This window comes from Diplotaxodon limnothrissa, linkage group LG15 (assembly GCF_057381915.1).
Source record: "Diplotaxodon limnothrissa isolate DT_005_m linkage group LG15, D_limnothrissa_male_GT1.1, whole genome shotgun sequence".
NCBI classification, from domain to species: domain Eukaryota; kingdom Metazoa; phylum Chordata; class Actinopteri; order Cichliformes; family Cichlidae; genus Diplotaxodon; species Diplotaxodon limnothrissa.
The window spans coordinates 35,148,050-35,172,535 of record NC_140610.1 but is presented as its reverse complement, the minus strand read 5'-3'; the positions used below and the strand labels follow the sequence as shown (position 1 = coordinate 35,172,535).

General features: G+C 38.6%; 1 protein-coding gene across 2 annotated transcripts in view; it reads right to left on the bottom strand.

Moving 5' to 3' along the window:
* The window catches only part of ube2j1 (ubiquitin-conjugating enzyme E2, J1), a 40,761-nt gene extending 17,085 nt beyond the window's left edge, over nucleotides 1-23,676 (bottom strand). The window contains exons 1-8 of one of the 2 annotated variants that reach the window (XM_085372257.1): nucleotides 23,649-23,676; nucleotides 23,362-23,562; nucleotides 18,038-18,111; nucleotides 15,730-15,861; nucleotides 13,698-13,782; nucleotides 9,172-9,277; nucleotides 2,673-2,802; nucleotides 2,002-2,121 (exon numbers count right to left, since the gene is read on the bottom strand). In XM_085372257.1, coding sequence (XP_085228383.1) covers nucleotides 2,002-2,121; nucleotides 2,673-2,802; nucleotides 9,172-9,277; nucleotides 13,698-13,782; nucleotides 15,730-15,861; nucleotides 18,038-18,111; nucleotides 23,362-23,392 — 678 coding nt within the window. In that variant the 5' untranslated portion in view covers nucleotides 23,393-23,562; nucleotides 23,649-23,676. Of the gene's footprint in view, nucleotides 1-2,001; nucleotides 2,122-2,672; nucleotides 2,803-9,171; nucleotides 9,278-13,697; nucleotides 13,783-15,729; nucleotides 15,862-18,037; nucleotides 18,112-23,361 lie in introns of both variants that reach the window. The other variant, XM_085372256.1, reaches the window with a different exon arrangement.
* Nucleotides 23,677-24,486: the final 810 nt, after the last annotated feature.

The window sequence follows — 24,486 nt, the reverse complement described above, 5'->3', positions numbered from 1 at the left end:
CAACAGGCCTTCAAATATATTAAAACTCTGAGTCTGATTAATAAGCTGGAGTGCCGCCACACCGCCTCAGCCTGTGCTTCGAAGATTCGGAAAATTAGTATAACTCGTGGTTCATTTAAACTAACATAATCCTCCTCGTCTAACCAGGTTTCTGTAAAGCAGAAAAAAATCAATTTGTTATTAAATTTTTAATTAATGTACTAATTAATGGCCTGTTTAATAATCCACATTTTTGCTTCGGTCTTTGCTTGAGTCGTGGATACCATGTTGTTCTTTTTTTGTGATTTTTTTTTATGTTTAAATAGTTTTTTTGCATTTTTTTGTCTGGATGCATTGATGATGATCATTTATCATCATCATCAGCAGCATAGAGGCAGTGTGGAATGCCAGCCTGTCTGATTCTGCAGTTTTAACCCCCCCCCCCCTCCCCAATTCTAGCAGCAGATGGTGAGTACTATTTTTGATATGTCCCTCCTTAGTTTATCCTAACGCAGCAGCACTGATCTAAGTTGACCCTCCACAGTACTCCTTCACACTCAGTCTCTGTGCTTCTGTGGGTAGCAGCTGGCACCAAAATCAATCCTCTTAGGCAACAAAGCTCACCCATATCACAACTTATGAAGAGAAGCCATGGTATCACAGGCTTTAAGCTACCATGACACATCTTCTACAATGTTAAACACGAGTGTCTAAAATGACACACTGGATAGACAGTACAGTGACACAGTGATTAGCACTATAACCTCACAGCAAGAAGTGTTTGAATGGGTTGAAGTTCACTATCTGGCCACGGGCCTTTTCTCAGAGACATGCAGTTAATGGGGAGAATCTAAATTACCTATAGGTGTGAATGTGCGTGCGCTGTCTTTCTGTGTTGGTCTTGACACAGACTGGTGATCTATTCAGGGTAGTACCCTGCCTCTCACCTTATAACAGCTGGGACAGCCCCTCCACAATGGATAAGTGGAATATGGATGAATTGCATGGCTAGATTACGTGAAAAACATGAATTATAACCTGACAGCTTTATGTGATGTTTTACGTAAATGTTAAAAATGGACTGGACTAAATACAAAAGTTGTTCTTGCAAACATTTGACAATACTTTTAATTATGAAACATGAGAATACATTTTAGCCGAAACTGAATTTTAAACTGACATTTTTTTTTTCAACTATACGATACTACTACTCTATATCAAATGTTTATATATATTATATTATTCTATATGTGATATGACATACTGGGAGAGATGGCACTGTTTTGTGCTGATGCCACAACCTGTGCTAATAGTGCAAATTATAGACAAAATGTATTTATTAAAACTATGACTTAAAATTTTGTACTTCCTTGGATAAACAACTGCTCCAGAACACACATGAAAGTTAGCAAATGAATGTAATGCAAAAAATAAATTAAAATGTGGTACTTGGAGCCAGTTTTATGCCGAAAATCTACTTTGTTATGTGTTCAATATAAGTTACAATGGAGTTTTACTCAGGTTAAAAGAATGATACCCTCTGTACAATCCCTATGGTAAATTGTTGTTTCACCTTCAAAGACTCCCAGTCATGGCAGTTTTTGGAATCACCTGCCAACAGTTATGGAAGATTGTGGGATCATAATGTAAAGCAATTTAAAGGGTGAAAAAGTCTTCAAAGGGAGTAAGACACTGGACACTGGTTAAACAAATCTCTTCATTTGGGCAGAGTGGGGCTGAAACTCATGTGAAGAAAACAAATCATCATTGTTTTATTTTTAGCAAGCACATGTCTGTGCTTGTCTGGTGGGAGGAATTAACAACAGGGAGAAGAGACAATTCAGAGGACTCAACTCTGTAAACATCTGGTTTCCTAGCCGACTTTATGCATGTATCATGCATGCAGAATAAAATAAAACAAAACCACTGGGATGGATAACTCTGTAGGTGGCGAGCTGGCTGCAGGTTATGTGCTGTCTTGTGTAAAACAAGAGTGGTAAAAAAAAAAAAAAAGATACCTACCTGTTCGGCCTGGTCTTTTTCAGCTTCTTGGCTTGCAGAGGAGGGTCCCTGGGTGTGGGTTGAAGGTTCACTTTCTCCTCCTTCATTCTCACTAGATTCTCTGGATAAACTGGACTCTGCCTGCATAAACACAGTCAATTTATGTAATCTACAGCATGCCTTGCGTTTTGTAATGGGGCCAGACCTCAAATCTATATATTCATCCTACATGCTTCCAGTAGCGGATTTTTAAAGGTCAAGCTGCTCATATTTAATTTTAATTCTCATCCTGCATAGTTCTCAAACAAAAGAAATGTAAAAATAAGGGGCATGCCTATTGCGCTACTGCAAAACATTGGTGAGAACTATCTTAATAGGTATTTGCTAAATTATGCACTGACTTTATAATCTTTGTAGTGGGATTATGTTAGCTTCCATTCCAATGTTCAATAATGAACGGTTAACACAATGAACAGTGCTTTTGGCCCATCTGCTCTGTGGTTCTAATAAATAAAGGCTCTGGATATAATCTGTGGAGTTCCAGTATTCTCAATATAATTATGGAAAGTTGTGATACGAGTTAAACAATTATTATCAAAATCAGCTTTGTTATGAATTGTCATGCACAGAGAAAATATAAAACAAAAGAACTATGAATTTAACCCGCCTCATGTAACAGCCAGAGTTTGTACCTTAAAGTTGATTTGCTGAGCCAGTTCTTTAGCCGTATGGTCTTCAGCACCAGGGTTGCTATTGGGGGTTAGATCCAGGAGGGCAGAGCGCATGGTACAGCCACAGGTCTCACAGCAGAAGTCCTGGGACCTGTCAGAGAACAGGTGGCATGTGGTGATGTCATCTTGCCACAAGGACTTGTTTGAGTTTCACACTTGGAACCTTCTAGATAATGATCGTGAATAAAATTGAATTCACTCCATGACTGATCAACCTACTACAGCAGGAACTCAAAACGGTACTCTCTATGGGACCTACATGCCGATACACATGCCCTATGAAATCAAGGTATGCTCCTAATGAGATCACGGGTGGTGTCCTGGGCGATCTCCTCCCAGATCTGGACCAGGGCATAACTGAGCTCCTGGATGGTCTCAGGTACAACGCGGCAACTTCAGATGGACAACAAAATAATGTCCCAGAGGTGTTCTGTTTGATTTAGGTCACACAAGCATGGGGAAGAGTGAATAGTATCAATTCCTGGAATAACCATTTTTGCCAAGTGAGGCTGGGGATTGAATCCTCTGGATAAACCCAGGACCCATCCAAGGATTTCATCCCGATACCAGCAGCAGTCAGGGCGCTGTTGTCTAGCCTGTGGAAGTCTGTGACCACTGACTCACCACTGTATGGGTCATGGTAGTTAGGGGCAGCTCAGCACGCCTCAAATCAGACAGTTACTAGAACATTGTCTGCTCAACCATTTCCAATTTGCATAAAAATGTTTGGCTCAAAGTTTGGACATATATAATGCATGTTGGGAAAGTTTAGCTTCATAGATAATTTAAGATGTATCTTGTTTTTGGAAAAATGGCCCACTTTTAAACAATTTTTTTACCCATTGAAATCACATTGCAATGTTAAACATGAATATATAAAAAATAAAGGCCTGAAATTTTCACTGGTGTTTCTTACCACCAAAATGAATCAGGTGTGTAATTTTCGATAGATGCATTAAAAATTGTCTCAATATTGGCTCGTAAACATATGAAAAGAAGCCCAATGCTCCTGCTGGACTATCTGAGGACACACTAATATAAGAAAAGGCAAAAAACCCCAAAACAACTGGCGGCAATTTCTAAATAAACAAAGTTCACAATATTGCAAGATAAAACATGTAGAATCATTTTTACCATGAAATTCCTAGTCACACAAATTAAGAAAATGGCATTTAACTTTCAAGCTGGCTGTAGCAAATATGACAAGTTGTACCACAAAAACAAAAATAGTTTAAAACCTGAGTCACTACATCTGAAATCACTAAAGTTTTAGAACATTTTCTGTTAAACCATCTTCAATTTGCCTAAAATTGTTGTCATCCAAGGTTTGGATATAAAGGGTGGGCCATTTATATGGATACACCGTAATAAAATGGGAATGGTTGGCGATACGTTGAAACCAAGCACACCATTGTTTTTCTTGTGACATTACCAATAAGTTTGATGTGTCACATGGCCCTCTTCCTATTGAAAAAACAAAATTTTGTATCCAAGATGGCCGACTTCTAAATGGCCACCATGGTCACCACCCATCTTGAGGAGCTTGCCCCCTCACATATACTAATGTGCCACAAACAGGACTTTAATTTCACCAACCATTTCCATTTTATTACGGTGTATCCATATAAATGGCCCACCCTGTATAATGGCTGCTATAAAATGTTCAAGCTTCAAATATCAAATACTTACTCATATTTTTTTCTTACATAGTTTACCAATACACAGCTATTTTTGATGTTTCTCTCCCATATTATAGATTCGTCCATTTTGACTAAAACTTTAGGCTGAGATATTCATGTTCAAATCTAGTGCTAGAAATTCAAACAGGCTTGAACCAAAGAACCAAAGAGTCCAGAACAGGATTAAAAATGTTATTCCATTTAAAAAAAAAAAAAAAAAAAAAAAAAAAATCCCTGTCAAAACTTTATTGGAAGAATAAAATTTACATTCAACTTTACAAAAAACAAAATCCCATGGCAGCCTCAAATCTCTGAACACAGAACAATCAACTCAAAAAACTAAATAGCTCAATTACTCCCAACTCATGTTGGTTATACACAGAACAAGCATTAAGCTGAGACATACTTTTATTAGACAGCCAACCTATTAAGAAACACCAATGCTTTTGTAATTCTTCAGCGCTTCAAATTTCTGACCGTGAAGCTTCCCCAACTTTACGGTCACATTAAATTTAAGAACTTCAAATTTCTCCAGAATTTCAGCCCTGACCGTTGAGTTTCTTAAGAACTTTCAAATAAAAGTGACTACATTATCAGCTTTTTACAGCTAAGGGGGGACAAACACAACAACAAAATCTGCCACTGACATCCCAAAAAGAAAAGTAAAAAACTGCCCCACAAAAAATACAACAAAAGGCAGAATTATGTTGGTGAATCTTGAGATGAATATGAGCAAAAAGCTGTGTATAGTTATACAGCCAGTGAGCAGCGTTTGGTACAAAGACATAGATCCAGATTTGTTGGATGATGGTCAGAGAACTTGCTGTTCTCAACATGAACAAAGCAAGAAAAACCAGAACCCTCACAGCAGCATATGCAGTGTGGCTCTTTGATGTATGTGCCAAAGAAAAATGTAACACCATGTGGTGCTTCGCCCATTCGGTACCAATTACAGTATACAGTTCTAAAGACTTTTACATTGAGCTGCCCATACTTTTTAGGGCTGTGTATCAATTCCCATCATCCCATACAAACAGACAAAACTCTGCTTCAAACATCAGTACCGGGATTACACTGTGACTGCAAGTGTGTTTGTAACAGTGACTTTCTATATCGTGTTGACTGCCACAGTGTGTATCGTCAGCTGTAATTTTTTTTTTAACATTGACATGCCCCTGTTAAGAGCTTAGAATACTGTGTGCACCTTTAGGCCAACATCTCAGCCCTGACAGCAAGGTTTGGTGTGATATTACTAGGAACACGATCAACAGAGACGCTTAATGCAGTGGAAAAAACATGAGCAGTACAGAAAAAGATGTTTCAGTGGATTTCATTGGATTGTGTTAGAATAGCTAATCATCCCTAGAAGCAACTAATGGCCTCATATTACAGCTGTGAAGTTGTGGAATGACTCATGCTCTCAGGAACAGCACATTATCACTGTAAAGCTCCTCAAGCAAAAGGTGGCATAGATAAATTTGGATACATTATGTATTAAATGATCCAAATCAGAGTCTTCCTCTGGAAAAAAGTGGTAATTAGATTCTATTCAAGTCAAGTTTAGACGTACAAAGAAAAAGCTTGGCTTATTCGGCATGAGGAATTTTGCACAGCATGTCGAATGTTCTTTTTTGGCCTCCAGTCTTCGCATAACTGGACTATGACATGGTAAATGGGAAGCCTGTGTCTCCAAAAGCAGGGACCACATAGGCACAGTGGTTGGTTGATAGTTTTTCACAAAAACTACAGTTGGAACCCTTTCAGACATAAATCAAGAACACATATGTCGGCTCACAGAGCTGGAAGAGCTTATTTGTAAATTCCAAGACATATACTGAAAGAATAGCAGCAGTTACGTCTGCTACTGGCTTACAAGCGTTGTCTGTTTGTCAGCAAACAAGTGTTCACAGTTTTCAAGATATAATTTTCTTATTTTTCATTCAATTCAGTTTTACTTATTTAGCACCAGACTGCAACAGTTGCCTCAAGGTGCTTTATATTGCAAGGCGAAGACCCTGCAATAATAAAGAGAAAACAGAAAAAACAACAACAATCAAATGATCCCGTATGAGCAAGCGCTTTGGCCACAGGGGGAAGGAAAAAATTCTTTTTAACAGGAAGAAACCTCCAGCAGAACCAGGCTCAGGGAGGGGCGGCCATCTGCAATGACCGGTTGGGATTAAGGGGCGGAAGACAGGATAAAGACATTCTCTGGTAGTGAGCCACATATTAATAATAAGTAATAATTAAATGCAGAGAGGTGTATAAAAACACAGTGAGTGAAAAAAGGTTACTGAAGAAGAAACACTCCGTGCAGAGACAGTCCAGTCATCTGATAGGTGAGTCACAGCCCTGTTTAGCCTCCCAGCTCGATCAGTTCTTAAAAATGGTTCCCATCGTCTATGGGGTGAATTTCAGCGTCTTTCCTTGGACAGAGGTTTCTAGTTCCAAGATGCAGGACAAAGCGTTATAAAAACACCTTTGTCCCTGTTGTTGTCACCGAACTCAATAAGAATGGTTTTGATTTGATTCATTTGATTTAATTACAAAAAATGTGCATTTGTCAGGTTTTATTAGGTGTGTGTGTTTTGTGAAGGGATGCCAAATGCTATTATTTTTCTGTAAAGCAAATTTCCCTATGGGTATAAATAAAGTAACCTTAACCTTGGGTCACCTGATCCAGCCCTAACTATATGCTGTAGCAAAAAGGAAAGTTTGAAGCCTAATCTTAAAAGTAGAGATAGTGTCTGGGGTGATATGGTACTATAAGGTCTTTAAGATAAGATGGGGCCTGATTATTTAAGACCTTGTATGTGAGGAGCAGGATTTTTAGTTTTAACAGAGGATTTAACAGGGAGCCAATATAGAATAAATATGCTCTCTCTTGCTAGTCCCTGTCAGTACTCGCTGCAGTATTTTGGATTAACTGAAAGCTTTTCAGGGAGTTTTTATGGCGTTATTTTTGTGCCACTATTCTGAGCGCACGTAAGAAAATTTTGAGCGCACGTAAAAAAAGTTTGCAGGTGCAAGTGTTGCATTTTAAGGAGAAATTTATTTTGAGCGAAGAAAAGCTAAATTTGAGTGAACAAAATTCATTGCTGCGTGCAAAAAATTTATTTCAGTGTTTGCTATTATCCACACACACACACACACACACACACACACACAACAGCAGCCCCTCTCGCTCAGTTTTTGCATTTGCGCTCGCTCGCAATGTGTTGCTCACGCTCTCAACATTTCTGCCCGTGCGCGTTCAACTCTTTCTGTACACCGTTATAGTTGTGCCACAAAACCAGCCAATCATAGACTTGGATGCAAATCTGATTGGCTGTTTTGGTCTCCAATCAAATCGAAATGACGAAATGCAATATCCCAGAATCCCTTTCGTCCAAAATTCAAACGAGGCAGTAGCGGAGGAACAGCATGTTTTAACAAAAACATCATAAAACAAAGTTTTAGTATAGCTCTTGCCCTTCAGGAGGAATTACACTCTCTGAGTGCTCTTGTTTATTCTTTGATACTTCTTTCACAGCAGCACTGTCCAGCACTACTTTCAAGAAAATACTGGCAGAGGAGTTAGTACTGTGAACTCAAGTTGACAGAACAAGAAAATGAAAGGATCCATCTTGATTCTTTAAACTATAAATAAGATGTTTAATGATGCCATTCCTCTACTGTTCTTGTACTTGACTTTAACCAATGGTTTGTAACTTGTTCTAAACCCTCTGCATTTACATTCATAAAGGCATCTCTTGACTTAAGACTTTAACAATGGCATCCCTACGTAGAAGTGTTCATTATTTCATTAGATGTCAAAGGGTTTTTCTGTCTTATGTTATCAGTGACTAAAGTGCAAATCTGAGCTGCTGCTGACTTGTACCCAGATGCCATCTTTATTAGGTATTTGCAATAGATTGGTTTTTGTTCATTATGTTTGCAGAGATGCCAGTATCTGAACAGGGACTAAATCCAGCAAACATTATGTTAATAACTAGCTGGTTGAAGTTTAAGGTTTAAGTTTCCTTACTATTTTTCAAACTGTCCTTACATGCAGACTGTCTTTTCACAAAGTGTCTAAAGATCAGATGTTGTCATTTCTGAATATGTAATCAAAATGAGTGTAAATGTGAAGTACTTAAATAGTAATATTTTACATTTTCATTTAATAAATGAACATTTTAGTGCTGCCTCAGCCACTGCGTGTGCGTGTGTGTGTGTGTGTGTGTGTTGGGAAGGGGTGGAGGTGCCATCATGGAGACAAGCAGCCTTGTATTCATCACACAGTGTGTTTTCCTTTCCATTTCATCTCCATGAACTAATGAAATAACCGGATGATCAAAAACTCATCTCATCTGCTAATAGAAGAGCAATTTTAGCTTGAACTTTACCATCGCTGGCTTTGTACCATTTTCTCTGAGGAAAACACAGTGTGATATGAAAATTGAGTGTCTGCTCACGCGTCCTCTGGAGACTGGCAGCACACAGCAACGATGAACTTGTCATCTTTCAATACCAGGACTGGCCTGGAAATGTTCTTTTCAGATTGTGATAGACCAGTAATTAGCAATGAGGCATGTCGACTCGAGCTCAGGTGCTTCTATTACATGTTTGAACGGACTTGGCTGTTTGAATATTTTATGAGGATCATATCCACTTCCTGCTTGCCTGCTACTTGAGGTTGTAACATTATTTCATACAAGAAGATGCAATATGCCATACTCACCTTATTACCATTCTCAACTGGAAAGACTGAAAAGATTTTTGTATCTACTAAATCTTACTTTTTGGCAAGGGCTCTTCTCTCTTCAGGAGTATAATCGAGAGATCCAATGGCACCCTCTCCTTTTGTTGGCATGAATCCAATTATAGCTATGAGGGCAGTGCGAACTGGAAGAAAAAAAAGAGAGAGAGTGTGTAAACAATGAGGAGAAAATAGCAAGTGAATGAAAAACACAACGTAAGGTCAGGGGGCGGGTCCATTCCACTGCAGGACAACCTGCATGTGGCGAATAAAGCTGATTGAGTATTGACTATTGATATTCATTGTTAGCCTCACTTGGCCATGACAACCTGTTAATTGTCCAGTTTATGTTTATTCTCTGAACTGTCTGTTCTTTAAATACATCTTGCTTGTAAATGTAGATTTGGTAAAAAAATTATCATTCATATCAGCAGCAATAACATCGGGTTGTGTCAGTCAGAGTTCACTATAATTATATTGAAACAGTGTGTGACTTTGGCAAAAACTATGTTGTTTTCTCTGGTCCTCTGCCCAGTCGGACCTGGAGTGATGCGTTTCGTCCTCAAATTGCTGGCTGTCTGAGTGGTGTCCAAAAAAATCACGTGGGCTTTTTAGATAATTGGGAAACTTTCTGGGGAAAACCTGATCTTATTAGGAGAGACGACATCCATCCCACTTTGGATGGAGCAGCTCCCATTTCTAGACATCTGGTGAAATTTATTAAACCCCCCAAAATGTGACTGAGACTTGGGACCAGTCTTACACACCTCTCTGCAACTTCTCTCTTCCTGTAATCCCCCCAAAACCCCTTCTTTTTAGCGGCTATCTGCTCACAGACCACCAAAAAAAACAAAAGAAAAATCATCAAAAATACAATTTAAAATAAATTTTTTTTAAAAAAAAATCAAAGTAAGAACAATATAGTATCCACAACTGCACCAGAGTAAAGCTGTTAAATATGGATTGTTAAACATTAGGTCTCTCTTTTCTATGTTCCTATTCGTAAACGGCGATGATCTATTGCTCCATCGATCAATAGAGAAATAGATAGAAATAGAGAGAAATTTCAATTAAGTGACTGAAAAAGACACTAGGACGAAGACAAGAAGAAGCAGCAAATTTTAACAGCAGCCAGTCTATTGAAATAAGTCACTTTGGTGCAAACTGTCATACTTCAGTTCTGATGACCTGCTATCTCTAACTGTGTGTATAACCTATGACCAAAGTTTGTGAAAATAGCTGGGCTATAAACAATACACACAATACACTTCAGCTTACATTTTAAAAAATAAACAGTATTAAGTACAGACAGACCAGAAAACAGCTTGAGGAAAAACATTTGTCAAGATATTCATGAGTAACGATACCATATCTAAATAAATCAGCCTATGTAAAAAATACAAATTTAAATATTTCCCAAAGAGACATCAGAGGGAATGTTTAATTATCTGAAGCATGCTCTATAAATATGCAGGCATATCATATGAACTAAAGCAGCCACCAAGAGTAGTGAGCATAAACCTGGAACCCTACAGTTGGCCTGTCTGTGACAATCGGAAGCACTGTTCAATTATCAAGTCAGGCCTCCTGTGGTCATTGCAAACAGGATCAGACACAACTTAGAGCCAACACTTTAAAAACCCAGCAGGGGAAGTCAAATCTCTGAGGCATAGCTGGCCATGTGACCTACAGTTTGTTGGTAAAAAGAAGGTTGATTTAATTCTGTTATTGATTTGAAACTCTTCTTACTTAAGAGAGGGAGGCAGTAGAGAGAAATGCTTTGAGGAAGATGCAGCATCTCCCACTGAGTTTCCACTGATTAAAGTTCCATGCTGAGAAGTAACATGAAAGCAGAACTCAGCAAACGGACCAAACGCCAGTTACAAACTAATGAGGAGTTCTTGGTAGTAATAAATTATTCGTTTTTACTCTCGAGGTGTATAAAAATACTCTTATATCAAGACCCTCAGCACAAGTTCATCTATCAACACCAGCACCCAAAGTGCAATACTGTTTAGGCCAGAAGCAGATTACTGGAGTGAGCTTTGTCATTTATATTAGAAAACAAATGTTTCACATACAAAGTTCATGCAGTACTGAAAAAGATCTCTTTGCATTTAACATACTGACTTTGGCAAGCAAGCAATCTAAGGACACTAAATGCAAGTCTAAAAAGTTTTAATTTTAGTTTTCTTAGAGGAAAGCACCGAGTGCACAGATCTCAAACTCAGGGGGAGAGAGTTCCAGAGTCTGGGGGCCAAAAGTCTACTTTAGTTTTCAACTCTAAAATAACAGGCCGAGCTAGAGCAGGAACAGACAATGTAAATGTTGATGGAGAAATAGTAATTCTTCTATTATCAATTTTTCTATCAAGACAGAAAATTTTCACCTTTATTTGAAGAGATTGGGGTGGCAGGTGGAGCAGGAGTAACAATATTACTAATGGCATCAAATAACACCTGAGGATTACCTCTGCTCTTTGTAACCAGATGTGAGAAATAGGCACTCTCGCATCTCTAACTGAACGGTTGAAAGAAAGATCCTTTATTAGACCATGTGCTCAGCTTATCGACAAGAACGCTTTAAGCAGCGAATGGTTTCATTTATGCGAAGGGAGAATTTGGAAACGAGCTAATTTCAGTAAGACAGTAATTATTAAAAAGATTTGTTGTAAGATCATAAGGGGATAAGAACAACTTAAAAGAATCAGAGAATTTCTCAGCAGTAGAGGAATTTAAGGTGTGAGTGCTGACCACACGGCAAGCAGGAGAAAGACAAGTTAAAAATAATACAGTGATGATCAGAAGTAAAAATGTCCCCAGAACAAATAGAATCAATATTTAAACCCAAAGTAAAAACAAGGTCCAGTTTGTGTCCTTTGGTATGTGTGGGACTAGACACAAACTGAGTGAAATGAAAAGAATCCATGATGCCAGTAAAGCTTCTGGCAAAGAGGTCAGAGTTGTCGTCTACGTTAATGTTAAAATCTCCAACTATAAGGAGTCTGGGCAGCTTTATAGTGGAGGATAATAAGTCACTGAATGCCTTTAAAAATGGACGATACACCACAGGACAATAAAAAAAAAAAAAAAAAGGTCTTATACCTGACTCTAATCAGCTGTAGTTCAAACGAAGAAAAATGTCTAACTTTTGCTGAATGACAGGGGAACTGGTGGTAAACGCTGACACAGGAGAATGAGGTATCTTGACCCGTCAGTGAAGATCGGATAGATAAGAGCAGCAGTCAATATGCCACCGACACACACAAAAACTACACCGCACTACACCACATCAGGACAAACTGCAGCCGCCAGCAGCAAAACCAAACACATGTATCATCATAAGGGCCTCTGACAGTGGACTCGTCTCTGTGCTTGTCCTCCTAGACCTCAGTGCAGCATTAGATACTGTAGACCAGGGGTGTCAAACTCCAGGCCTCGAGGGCCGGTGTCCTGCAGGTTCCAGATCTCACCCTAGGTCAACACAATCAAATGATTAGTTCAATACCAGGTCTCTGGAGAACTTCAGGACATGTTGAGGAGGAAATTTAGCCATTTGAATCAGCTGTGTTAGATCAAGGACACATCTAAAACCTGCAGGACACCGGCACCTAGAGGCCTGGAGTCCGAGACCTGTGCTGTAGACCATAATATTCTCTTAGAATGATTAGAGCATGCTGTAGGTTTTACAGGTACTGCACTGTGGTGGTTTCTATCATATCTATCTAATAGACTCCAATTTGTTCATGTAACTCGGCCTTGATGACCTTGAGAAAATGCTGAAGCGCAACTGGGTTCTGCAGCAAGGCAATGATCCAAAACAGACCAGCTAGTCCATCTCTGAATGACTTACTGACACAGTGAAAACCTTGGAGTGGCCCATTCAAAGTTTTGACCTGAATCTGACTGAGGAGCAGTTGCATGACCTTAAAAAGAAGGTGTATTTTCGAAAACCCTCCAATGTGGCTGAACTATGACAATTCAGCAAAGATGAGTGGGCAGAGCTGTAAAAGAATCATTGCCAGTTACTGAAAACGCTTGATTGCAGATGTTGCTGCTAAAAGTGGCACAAACAGTTATTCGGTTTAGCGGGTAATCACTTTCTCACACAGGGCCATGTAGGTTTGGATTGTTAAGATAAGGCAAGATAAGATAGAACTTTATTAATCCCTCGGGTGGGTTCCTCTGTTTCCTCCTTAATAATGAACACCTTCATTTAGAAACTGCATAGTGTGTTTACTCGTGTCATCTTTGTCTAACATTTAAAATTGGTTGATGATCTGAAACTTTGAAGTGTGACAAACATACAACAAAAATAGGAAATCAGGAATACTTCTGTACCAATTAACAGCATTAGAGCATCAGTGCTTACCTGGATGGTTTTGCATGCAAGACATCAGTGCTATTAATTAGTGATGATCATTTCAGTACTTTTCCTACACATCTCATTTCACAGCTCTACAAATTCTTTTGTGGAGCTTATTTCCAAATGCAACCTCTAAATACTTAGATTACCTCAGGGAATAAGATACGTATGGAGAACTGGGATCTTGTCTCCTATACTTACTACTCCAAGAGGGCTGCCAGGTCTCGGGATGGTGGCCAGAGATGCTCAGACAAATCTTCTTCCCAACTTCAAATCTCCCATTTGGCTAATGGAAGGGAATAAAAAGAAAGTGGTATTGGTACGTATGGGAAAACAGAGGCACAGCACATATTTCTCAAAACCTATGAACACAAACTGACATAAAAGTTTTGAGCAGTATTAACAAATAAAAATGAGGCTACTACTGTGCAAATGTCAGAGCTTTCAAACAAAAATCTAATTAAAAATTTGGTTCAACAAAGAACCAATAAAATAGTAGCTGGTGTCAGTGAAAACATGTGAACACAGTTTTCTCACAACAAATTCTAACTTTTATCAGTCATTAAAACATGTACCGCACAGCTGCCTGAATATAGTGGGAAAAGGATGATTTGATCTTGTGAATTTTTAAATTTCGACAGTCTCATTTTTGTGGTTGTTTCATATAAACAAAAATCCACACATTACATAAAGATCTATAACTGACTGAAATAAATATTTGATCCGTTTTCAATAAGCGCCTTCCTTATGGTCATGCAGCCTAGTCCAGCCTTGATTTGGGTTTCCTGACCACAGGACTTCCTCCCAACGTGAGGATTCTGGTTGGTGGTCAAATACTTATTTCACTCAATGACATTCAAATCCATTTTCAACTTTTTTATTATTATTTTTTATTTTTTTTACTGACATTCCATCTCTCAACATTAAAATGAAATTACCATTAAAATATGAAACTATTCTTTTTTGTATGAGAGGAATTCAGCATGGGATAAAATTAAATTTCCCCCACTGTGTGTGCGAGTTAATCGATTCCCCCTGTTTTATAAGTAAAATTAGAGCTGGATTTTAAAATAAGAGAAAAAAATGAAATGTTAAAAGTTATGCATTCAATGTTTTAATTAAAGTGAAAAACACAATAAAGGGAGAAGCTTGAATGTCCCTCGTTCTCTTTTACATCTTGACTCTACTAATGTTTGATTAATGGTCGCTGTTGTCACTAGTCGGTACCAGACTTTCTGCTAAGGTTGGGCGATATGTAAAAATTTTCCAACTGACATTCGCCGGTCCAATAACCGACAAAAGGCAATATACTCACGCAGGCGCAGACTTTTTGATGGGCGCTATTATTTTTTCTGTTGACTGCTTCTCCCTAGCTTCAGTCAACATTATCAGCAAACTTACTCACGGGCAAATAAATAAATTGGTCTTGTAAAAACGATCGGTGAAAGGCTCAGTCTATCATCGATGGGCAATATATTCGTCCAGTCACCCAACCTTACTTACTAGCAATTGAATCTAATTGTTAAAAATTTCTAGATCTTACGACATCTATCGGCCGGCCCGGGAAAGGCTTGAAGTTTCCTCGGATAAGCTGGAGGTGGCAGCAAGAGGGAGGTTTGGGCTTCCCTGTTGCAGCAGGTTTGTTTTAACTGTTTAAAGTATAATGTTGTATAATGCTGAATATAATGTACGTGTAATGTTGATAACGCACAAAACGAAATGTTAAGCGGCATGATTCATTATTGAAGAATGGGGTAAATTGTTTACAATGCCTTTGTTATTAGTTTTTGAAATTTCCATGAAACGATTTTAAAATTGAACTTCATAGTTTTAGACTAGTCAGTCAGTCTCATTTTTTCCTGGCCAGGAACATCCTTAATCTTAACACCTGAACTGTTCTGGAAGCTCACTTTCTTCCCCTATTACGTTCAACTCCCTGACTGTTTCAAAAGAAAATTGAGCTCTAGCTTGTTCCTCCAGGTGTGTAAGCCTGGGCTTGAATGGAATCAGGGCCATACATATGCTCACTGGTAAGTCTAGAACGATATTTATTTTTGATAATGTTCATTTTAGAGAATGTGCCTTGCAGTTATGTGTGAAGCCAAACATGGTCAGTGTATAAGGTTGGGAAAGTTGTCTGTTCTTAAAAATTGCTTTTTCAGCTTTTTGATTATCTGCTGCATCAGGAGAATAATCAAATGCAGCTAAGATGTGATCTTCATCTGCATCTTACTGTGAGTAGGATGATGCTGGGAGGTTTCATGGGGTATTCTGGGGGAAGTATGATCCTGCCATGGTAAACCCCACCATCAAAATCAGAGTCTGGAGGACCACGAACAGAAAAGTGCCACTCAAAGAGATTGTCCTGCAGAAAGAAGGAAATATCATTTTAAGTAGAGCAGGGCAATATGACCAAAAATATTTATCACGATATATATTTGAAAATTTGCGATAACGACATAGCTGACGATATAATTGACACTAGACAAAACACTTTACAAATCCACAACTTTATGGGTGCAGAAAAAAAAACATCAATGTATTTTCACTTAAACAAGCAGCTGTTTTTTTATGTGCATTAAAGTTATATAAAAAATTAACAGTGCAAATGCAAATTCCTTGCTGACAGTTTAACCAAAAGGCCGACATATCCTCAGCATAACCATGTATAATATCCACAAAACTTAAAAAGAGGTTATACACACAATATACGGTAACATTATGTTGAAGCGCAGTACGTATCACTCCGCCAGGCTCCTGCCTACGATAGCCGTAATGCTCCGACAATCCATCAAGCGGTGCGGGTTCGTAGCTTAGCAAAGTCGTACTAAAACGTTTGACAGATTTTCGAGCGCCGTGTACATAAAATCGTTTCGAGGTCAGTAAACACAACCAGAATTCATACATAAGGCACACGGGATTATAAAGGACACTGTCGATTTTCAGAAAAATCAAAGGATTGATTTAAAGTGTGCTGTATTTTCCAAACAACACGGTAATAACGACGGCCCGCTAGCATGCTCTACCAAAAATAGTGCTTTGTTGTGTATCTGACGGATGAAAGCTAAACCAGTTCCACACCACTGAAGTTGCAGCATTTTTACAAACCAATTCTGGTTCATCTGTTTCATTCTACGATCCGCTTTCGCCCTTCTCATTCTCCGTCGCCGCCATGTGCGTATGAAAACAAAGGCACTGCGCATGCACGTTTTACCCATATTCTATCACGATATTTCATTTTCTTATCGTTGCCCAACATTATACCGGTATTACCATGAACGGTGTGATATGGCCCGGCCCTAATTTTAAGAACATATTTCTGTCTGAGAAGACAACAGAAGGTAGGACTGGGCGAAATATCAAGTTTTTAAAAAAAAAATCCATATACTTTGATACGACATATAAGATGTGACACTATCGTTTATATCGATATAGTCTACGTTTGCTATAATTATACTTGTGGAGCCAGTCTCTCTCGTCCAGGCTTGTCTCTACACGTCACTCTGCCCCGCCTCTATTTCTCACTGAACACAACTCGCCCATCGCTTCACCTGCAGGCAGCGACCAGATGGACACAGTAGCTATCGCAGAGTAGCTGGTTGGTAAAAAGAAAAACAACGGCTCAAATATTTGGAGATGGTTTGGATTCAAAGTGTCAGATGAGCAGCAGAATAATGTATTCTGTAGAGAATGACGAAAAAGCGTCCCGACAAAAGGTTCGAGCTCTACCAATCATTTTCACCATTTACAACAGCGCCACAGTGCTTGAACCTGCGTGCTGTATCCCAGACCGCGACGTCTTCCCAGCCTCCTGCCCCGAAACAAACCATCTTAAAGCCACAGTAGCCTATTATATCACTAAAGACATGATCCCTATCGCAACTGTGGAACAAGAGGGCTTTATACAGCTGATTATCAGATATTATCAGCTGATTTGAAATAAGAAAAAAATATGCTAAGAAATAAAAAGTGACTTGCAGAGCTAAACATCTCTATTGACCACTAGACAAATATTTTCAGAAGTCATAGCCAGCGTATATCTATCACTTATGAAAGTGAAACTAAGTATTAAATCCAATGAACTTACTGGAGTGTGTTTGTGTTTGTATTAGCTTGAGGATTGTGACACTAAATGAGGACCCCAGCTGAGACAAGACAGGGATATATAGTGAGATTTAAAAGGCCTAAAAGTATGGGTTATCTTATATAAAAGATTTTCAGAAAACTTGACTTCTGACCGTGAGGTCACAAAATTCAAAGAGAATTCGGAGAACTTTAATAACCATATTCTATCAGTTTGAAAATCCCAGGTCACGTCTTTGATTTCACACCAATTTTGACCTGCAGTCAAGCTCACTACAAACTGCAACTGATATCTATAGGTGAAAATTTTACACACTGTAACTTGAAGGCTATCAAAACTAGTAGTACCTAGTAGTGTAAAAGTAGCGTAAAAGTAGCTGCATTGCCTGCTTATATTTTCATTGTCATGCATTGTTAGACTATAGAGTAAAGTAATAGCATAAAAATGCCAAACTTACTTCTAGTGGTTGGGCATGATAGTGCTCTGTGGGATCCCTCAGTTCAGCAGCCTCCTTCATCAGCCTCTTCACCGCTTTCCATCAAAAGAAATAAAGAAAAAGGAAAAAAAAAGGTTACCACCTGCACGGAAAGCTACAGTACATCTGGAAAGCATTTACACCACTTCACTTGTACCATGTTTTGTCATGTTACACCCTTATTCCTAAACCGATTCAATTCATTTTTCACCTCAAAACTCTACACACAATGACCTAATCTTTCTTTCTTGCAAATTTATCAGCCGTCTGGAGTCAAATGTATAAATGACTAAATCTGATTTTACTTTTATATTTCACCTTTAAAAACTATTTACTTTGACTTGCGGAGAATATGAAAAATAACAAGCTAGTTTTCTTAGACTTAGAAATGTCCATCATTAATGGGGGACAATGTCTATGAATCAGTATTTAAGGTTTGAGTCTCGTGAAATTGTGTGTCATCAGGACACCACAACACAGAGCAAACGCCTTTTTCACAGACACACAGCCGTGGCAGCAGAAGAATATCACATCAATAAGGCCCTGAGTAAATGTGCTTAAGCCAGCTAAACATTTGCCAAACAAGAGTTGAAGCAGTTAGAGCCACAAAGGGTGAACCGACATTGTATTAAATCCTGGATTACTACTGGGATGCAGCTCAAGTTCATGTTTGAAGGCAGATGAGTAAATAATTTTGGCAATGTAATGTATATCTAAAGGCTGACAGCCTGAAAGCCAACTTTGGTATGTCAGTTTCTAAGAACTGTATGGATGATGATGATGAAAGTGAGGTATTAACAGCTTCATCAACATCTTCCAGTAAGCTTTGTTTACTGTGTTGTTTGATGTTTTAGCTTAGCATTTTTACTCTGGCTGTAATGAAATTACTTATTAACATGGTAGTTACGGTAAACAAATAAGAAACTTTCATTTATAACCAGTAAAAGTATAACATTATTATTTAACACTGTAGCATGCAAATACTGTAATGGTAACGACACTATCACATTACCAGATAGCAAGCAAGGCAGTTGGTGTGGTGTATAAAATGGTGTTTAACCCCAGAAGCATAGACTTGCATGATTTTTTGCTAAGTATCATTGGATATCGTTACTCAGTTCAACATATCAATAACACACACACAAATCTCAGGGTCGTGGAAAAGATATTAGTGTGTTTGAGAAGGGTCAAATCATTGTCATGCTTCAAGCACAGTAAACATCTAAGGGGATTGTAGAAACTACTAAAATTGGGTTAACAACTGTCCAACGCATTATTAAAAAGTGGAAGGATAGCGGTGACCCATCGTCTTCGAGGAAGAAATGTGGCCTGAAAAAAAATTCTGAATGATCGTGATTGCCGATCACTTAAACATTTGGTGAAATCAAATCAAAGAAAAACAATAGTAGAACTCAGGACTATGTTTAAAAGTGAAAGTAAGAGCATTTCCACACACACAATGCAAAGGGAACTCAAGGGATTGGGACTGAACCGCTGTGTAGCCGTAAGAAAACCACTAATCAGTGAGGCAACCCGGAAAAAAAGGCTTCAATTTGCTAGGGAGCATGAAGATTGGACTCTGGAGCAATGGAAGAAGGTCATGTGGTCTGGTGAGTCCAGATTTACCTTGTTCCAGAGTGATGGGCACTAGATAGAAATAAATCTTGTGACATTGCAGAAGCTTATTGAAACAATGCCACAGAGAATGCGTGTCGCAATCAAAGCTAAAGGCGGTCTAATGAAATATTAGAGTGTGTGACCTTTTTTTGGTGGCGACTTTTTTTTTTTTGGCCAATACTATAATATAAATTCCATATTTGCTCGGGTCTTAAATAACTGACCAACAACAAAATCCTCTTGCACTACCATTGCATTGGCACTCAAAGAAATTGTGATCAATGATGATTTCATTTTTTGCCAATACACTACAAAGCATAAAACATAGTGCTATATTTATAGTTACTACTGCATTCATTCAGATATGTCGCCACACAATTTCTGGAAAATTATCTTTTTTCAAATTTATCTTCCCAAAAAAAAAACAAAAAAAAAAAAAAAACTCTGTTACATGCAAGCTAAAGATGGGAAGATAAGATAAGATAGAATTCAAAGGTGGTGATAGTTAGAGTTGACAATGCAATGACAACGAAAATGATAGTGAAATTAACATGGTTTTTCTTGGATTTCATTATGACATTCTCTCATTTAACGTATCTGTGCCTGGAGACACTGACAGGAACTACACTGCTCCTTATTGCCTGCTGAGTTTCATATTCATTTTCCATTTTTGGCTCTGTCTTAAATGGTACATAAACTGGTTCTTGTAAGATGCTTTTCTCCTCAAACTGAACACTCAAAGCGCTTTCTATCCAACATTCAGACACATACTCCAATAGATGCATCAGAGAGCAACACGGGGTTAGTATCTTGCCCCAAGCAGATTTGGCATGCACAATGGAGCAGCCAGGGATTGAACCACCAACCTATCCGTTTAGTAAATAACCTGCTCTACCTCCAGAACTGCAACTACCCCCATAGTAGGAAGAGATGACAAGAAAAGCCTTTCCCACACAACTGTCTCTGCAGAAGTCCAGTAACAGGCCCAAGGTGATAATCCTTATATGCCAAATCATCTTATGCAACACAAATGTTGACTATTTGCCACTAGGAATGACTCACACCAGGTCCAAAGGGATAAAAAGAGACACTGTTACATAATAACAAGCTAACACCAAAGACGTGAAAGGCATAGACAAGAGAATGAAAAGAAAAAGCATCTCCAGACTGTGCGCACGTCTACCGCTGTCACTACTATTATAGCATTTAGCTAAAAAAGGAGACCTAAAGCGCTACAGGTATAAAGACCTGCTCTCAAAAACCGTCAAAGGTTTAACGCTCTAATTGTTTAAAAGATTTAGAGCATGTTTAGTACCATCTTATGACGGTACAGAAATGTAAGCAAACAAGACTGATGTGGAGATTTTTGTTTCTATGTACACGCTGATGGATGCCAGGATTCCTGATCATTCTATAGTGAGAAACCCAGTTATGTTTGCGGTGTGATGGAGCAACCACATGTTTTAAATTGTTTGGGTGTGCTTGGGACAAAGACGACACCATTTTATTGCATAAAATACAGCCGATTGCATGTCGTGGACTGCTTTGCAAGTTGACTGCATCGCTCTGTATACCTGGCCGATGAGGAGACGAGGGAGGAAAAAGTAAATATATAAACAGTGCGTTTGACTCCAGCTTGTCAGTCCAGTGAGTCACCAGTTCACCAGCTAAAAATAACACTTCATTAGAAGCTTATACTAACAAAACTTTGTGGTTGTATTTAATTTAACGAGTCGTTAGTCGCAGTAAACCCATCAGCAGATAACCTGGAGAAGATGGGCTACGTAAAAAGTGAAGGGGGGCGTGTTCACGGTCACATCCAGCAGGTGACACAGCTATTCCACCTCGAGTCACTACTGCACAGACTGACTCCAAACGTGCAATACGGCAGCTCCCACAAGTGGGAAATTTTGACTTCATTTTTGTACTATGGAAGGAAGTGCAGCCAGGTCATGCATCTTTTCTACAGTCATTTGTTGTGAAGGGAGAAGAAACAATGCTGTCCCATAATTCATTGCAATGGATCATCCTACCATTCATGAAAACCCATCAACATAATAACCAAAGTTTCACAGAAATGGTCATTTACAAGTGCATTTAGCACTTCATGCCACAACCTGCTGATGTATTAAAACATTACAAATACACTTACTCAGCATTGTGGAGATTTAAAGAGGGTTTCTTTTTCAAAATAACCATCAATTGCCTGTGTCTATTACCTATGTGTCTATTAGGAAACCTGGGTGACTTTCCTGAACATACATCTTGAGAGGATGCTATTTAGTCCATTTGATCAAATCGGTGGCAGAACAAATTCTCATTAAAGCAACAAGTTCGCTTATGAAGTGCTCTGTAGTTATCTCAGTGTTCATCGCTCCTCGTTTTAAATCTCATTTTTAACCCAGATCAGTCACTCTGAGAGGAAACACAATCTCCAGCAGCTCTGCACTCAGGAAACAAGCCATTGTGATGACATTACATTATGTTGAGGACGCAGCTGCCCACTAAACTGTGTCTAACACCAGTTAATGTGGGCATGTTTCCTACATCAGCAGCAGACGTTAGACAGCTGACAGGTGAACAGGATGCATGCATGACTGAGGGTCCTTCAAGCAGATCGGTGGTGTCATAAGGAAAATGTCAGCTTGTTAGTTATGTTTCTTTTCTTTTTTTTTTAATTGAGATAATTTAATTGTTGCCTGAAGCTAATGTTGAGACACATAGGCATTTGTACGAGCTGGAGATGTTGCCCTTTCTTGTGAAACCGCAAGACACACTGGCAAAGTGAGAAGACCATTTGATCTGCGGAACATAGAGAGTTAACGTAAAAACCAGTTAACCTGGAACACTGGAGTCCAATTCCTTGTTTGTGGGCACAAATAAAGATGTTTCTGATTTCAGTTCATTTCTGTCCCAGTGAAAACTGAGAAACTATAAGGCTCACCTCTAAACACTCATTATCAGGGATCAGTGAAAAGGTTTTGGACAGCTGGCCAAGTTTTGATCCTGCCAGAACAGCTTTGAGCCATGCACGCAAAATGCAACTATCATAATCACAACAGACACAAGACATGATTTATATTCAGCGTTAAAGACTTTGTGCAATATACTGCAAAGTGCACAATATTTTTCATTCCCATTTCCGTGACTCATTTAAATCTTCTTCTTACGAAAGTGAAAGTCATAAAAATACATATACTGTTTTAAAACGTTTTTTTTTAAAATAAACATTACGTATTATTGCTGTGGGTTGCACACCACCAGCATGCTCGCTATGTTTCTTAAAGTCAACCTTCAAAATCAGCCGATTAAATCGTCCCCATGATCACTAATATTACACAAGCAGCTAACGACAACGCTGAACACGCAGACGTGTCCTTAATTACGTGTGTAACGTCAAAGAACTCCGCAACACGAAAAGTGCAGGGACAGAGCCAGCCGGTACAGTTTCAACAGACAGATGGTTTGCTCTGAATACCGAAGAGTTTAAAAAAAATAAATAAAGCATCCCACACAACAGAAAGAACTCAGAAAAAATACCAAATAAAGGTGCCAGTGTAAACATTTAGATTGGGACGGAGGCTAATAACAGTTAAGCTAATTAAGAAACATTAAAGTGTTGGATTTTAGCTGTAGGATTTATCCTAGGGTTCTGAAAGCTGTAGAAGTTGTTTTGGGATCAGGCTTACCTGGACTCTTAAGGTTGTATTTGCTCTCCATCCTTAAAGAAACTGGGCACTGTCTTGAAGTTGTATTGTTTTAGTTTTCAAATACCTAGCTTTCAAATATTAGCGTTAGCTTCGCTTAGCAGCCCGGGTAGCTTGCTTCGTTCTTAAATCTGAGCGATACAGCTCAAACCGAAGGTCCCGCTCTCGCACCGGTGCTCCAGTCTGCAAGTGAGACAGAACGTGTTTCAGTAATGATGGGATATTTTTCAACTTCTCTGCTGTTTAGGTTTTGAAACGGTTTCTCTAACCTTATCGACGTGACGTCATTTACGGAACGTAAACAGGAAGTGAAATCTGAGGCTACGCAAGGAGTGCGCACATCACTGTTAGAAACGGTAATGGCATTAGTCTGGAAGTAAATCATTACCAAAGAATTAGAATTTTATTAGCAACAGGAAAGTGAAAGACTTAGATATAATACTGGTGATGGCCAAATGAAGCGTTCCGAAGTACTGAAGCTTCTCGAAGCTTTTCAAAACTGTCCTCTTTAGCGAGATCTGGTGGCTAGAAATATGAAGAACAGCTTAAATCAAGAACAAATAATGACCTGCTTCATTATGATTGGCCGCTCTGCAGAGCTTCTGTTTCATGTGACAGTACTGTGTGATATCGGGCTGATATGGTGCTTTGAATATGTTTTTTGGGTGAAAAAAAATAATGTTATGTCTATTTTATTAGATGAATAAACTTTCCTTGTTTAAACATGTGCCATGGTGTTTTCTCCTTTTGCTTGTGACTTCGTTTTTTACTAATAAAAAAAATACACTATATATATATATAATAATGTACAGCACAATCTTACAATAGGTTGGGAGTATGCTTGTGCTGCGAGGTCCTTGCCTCCACGTGATTAAGTAATTAACAAGCGGACAGGTACGTTTATAGATAATATACTATAACTTCTATAAGACATTTCAGATGGCAGTTTCAGTAGAATAGTGTTTCGCTGTTTATAAATTCAGAATAATTCAGTACGTGATTTGCAGAACCTACCATAATATGAAGTCTTCACTGTGTCAAGATTATATTCCTTTTGTGTATTTTAAACATTTTTTAAAGTTAAGTTGTTACGTCCCCCCCGAAGGG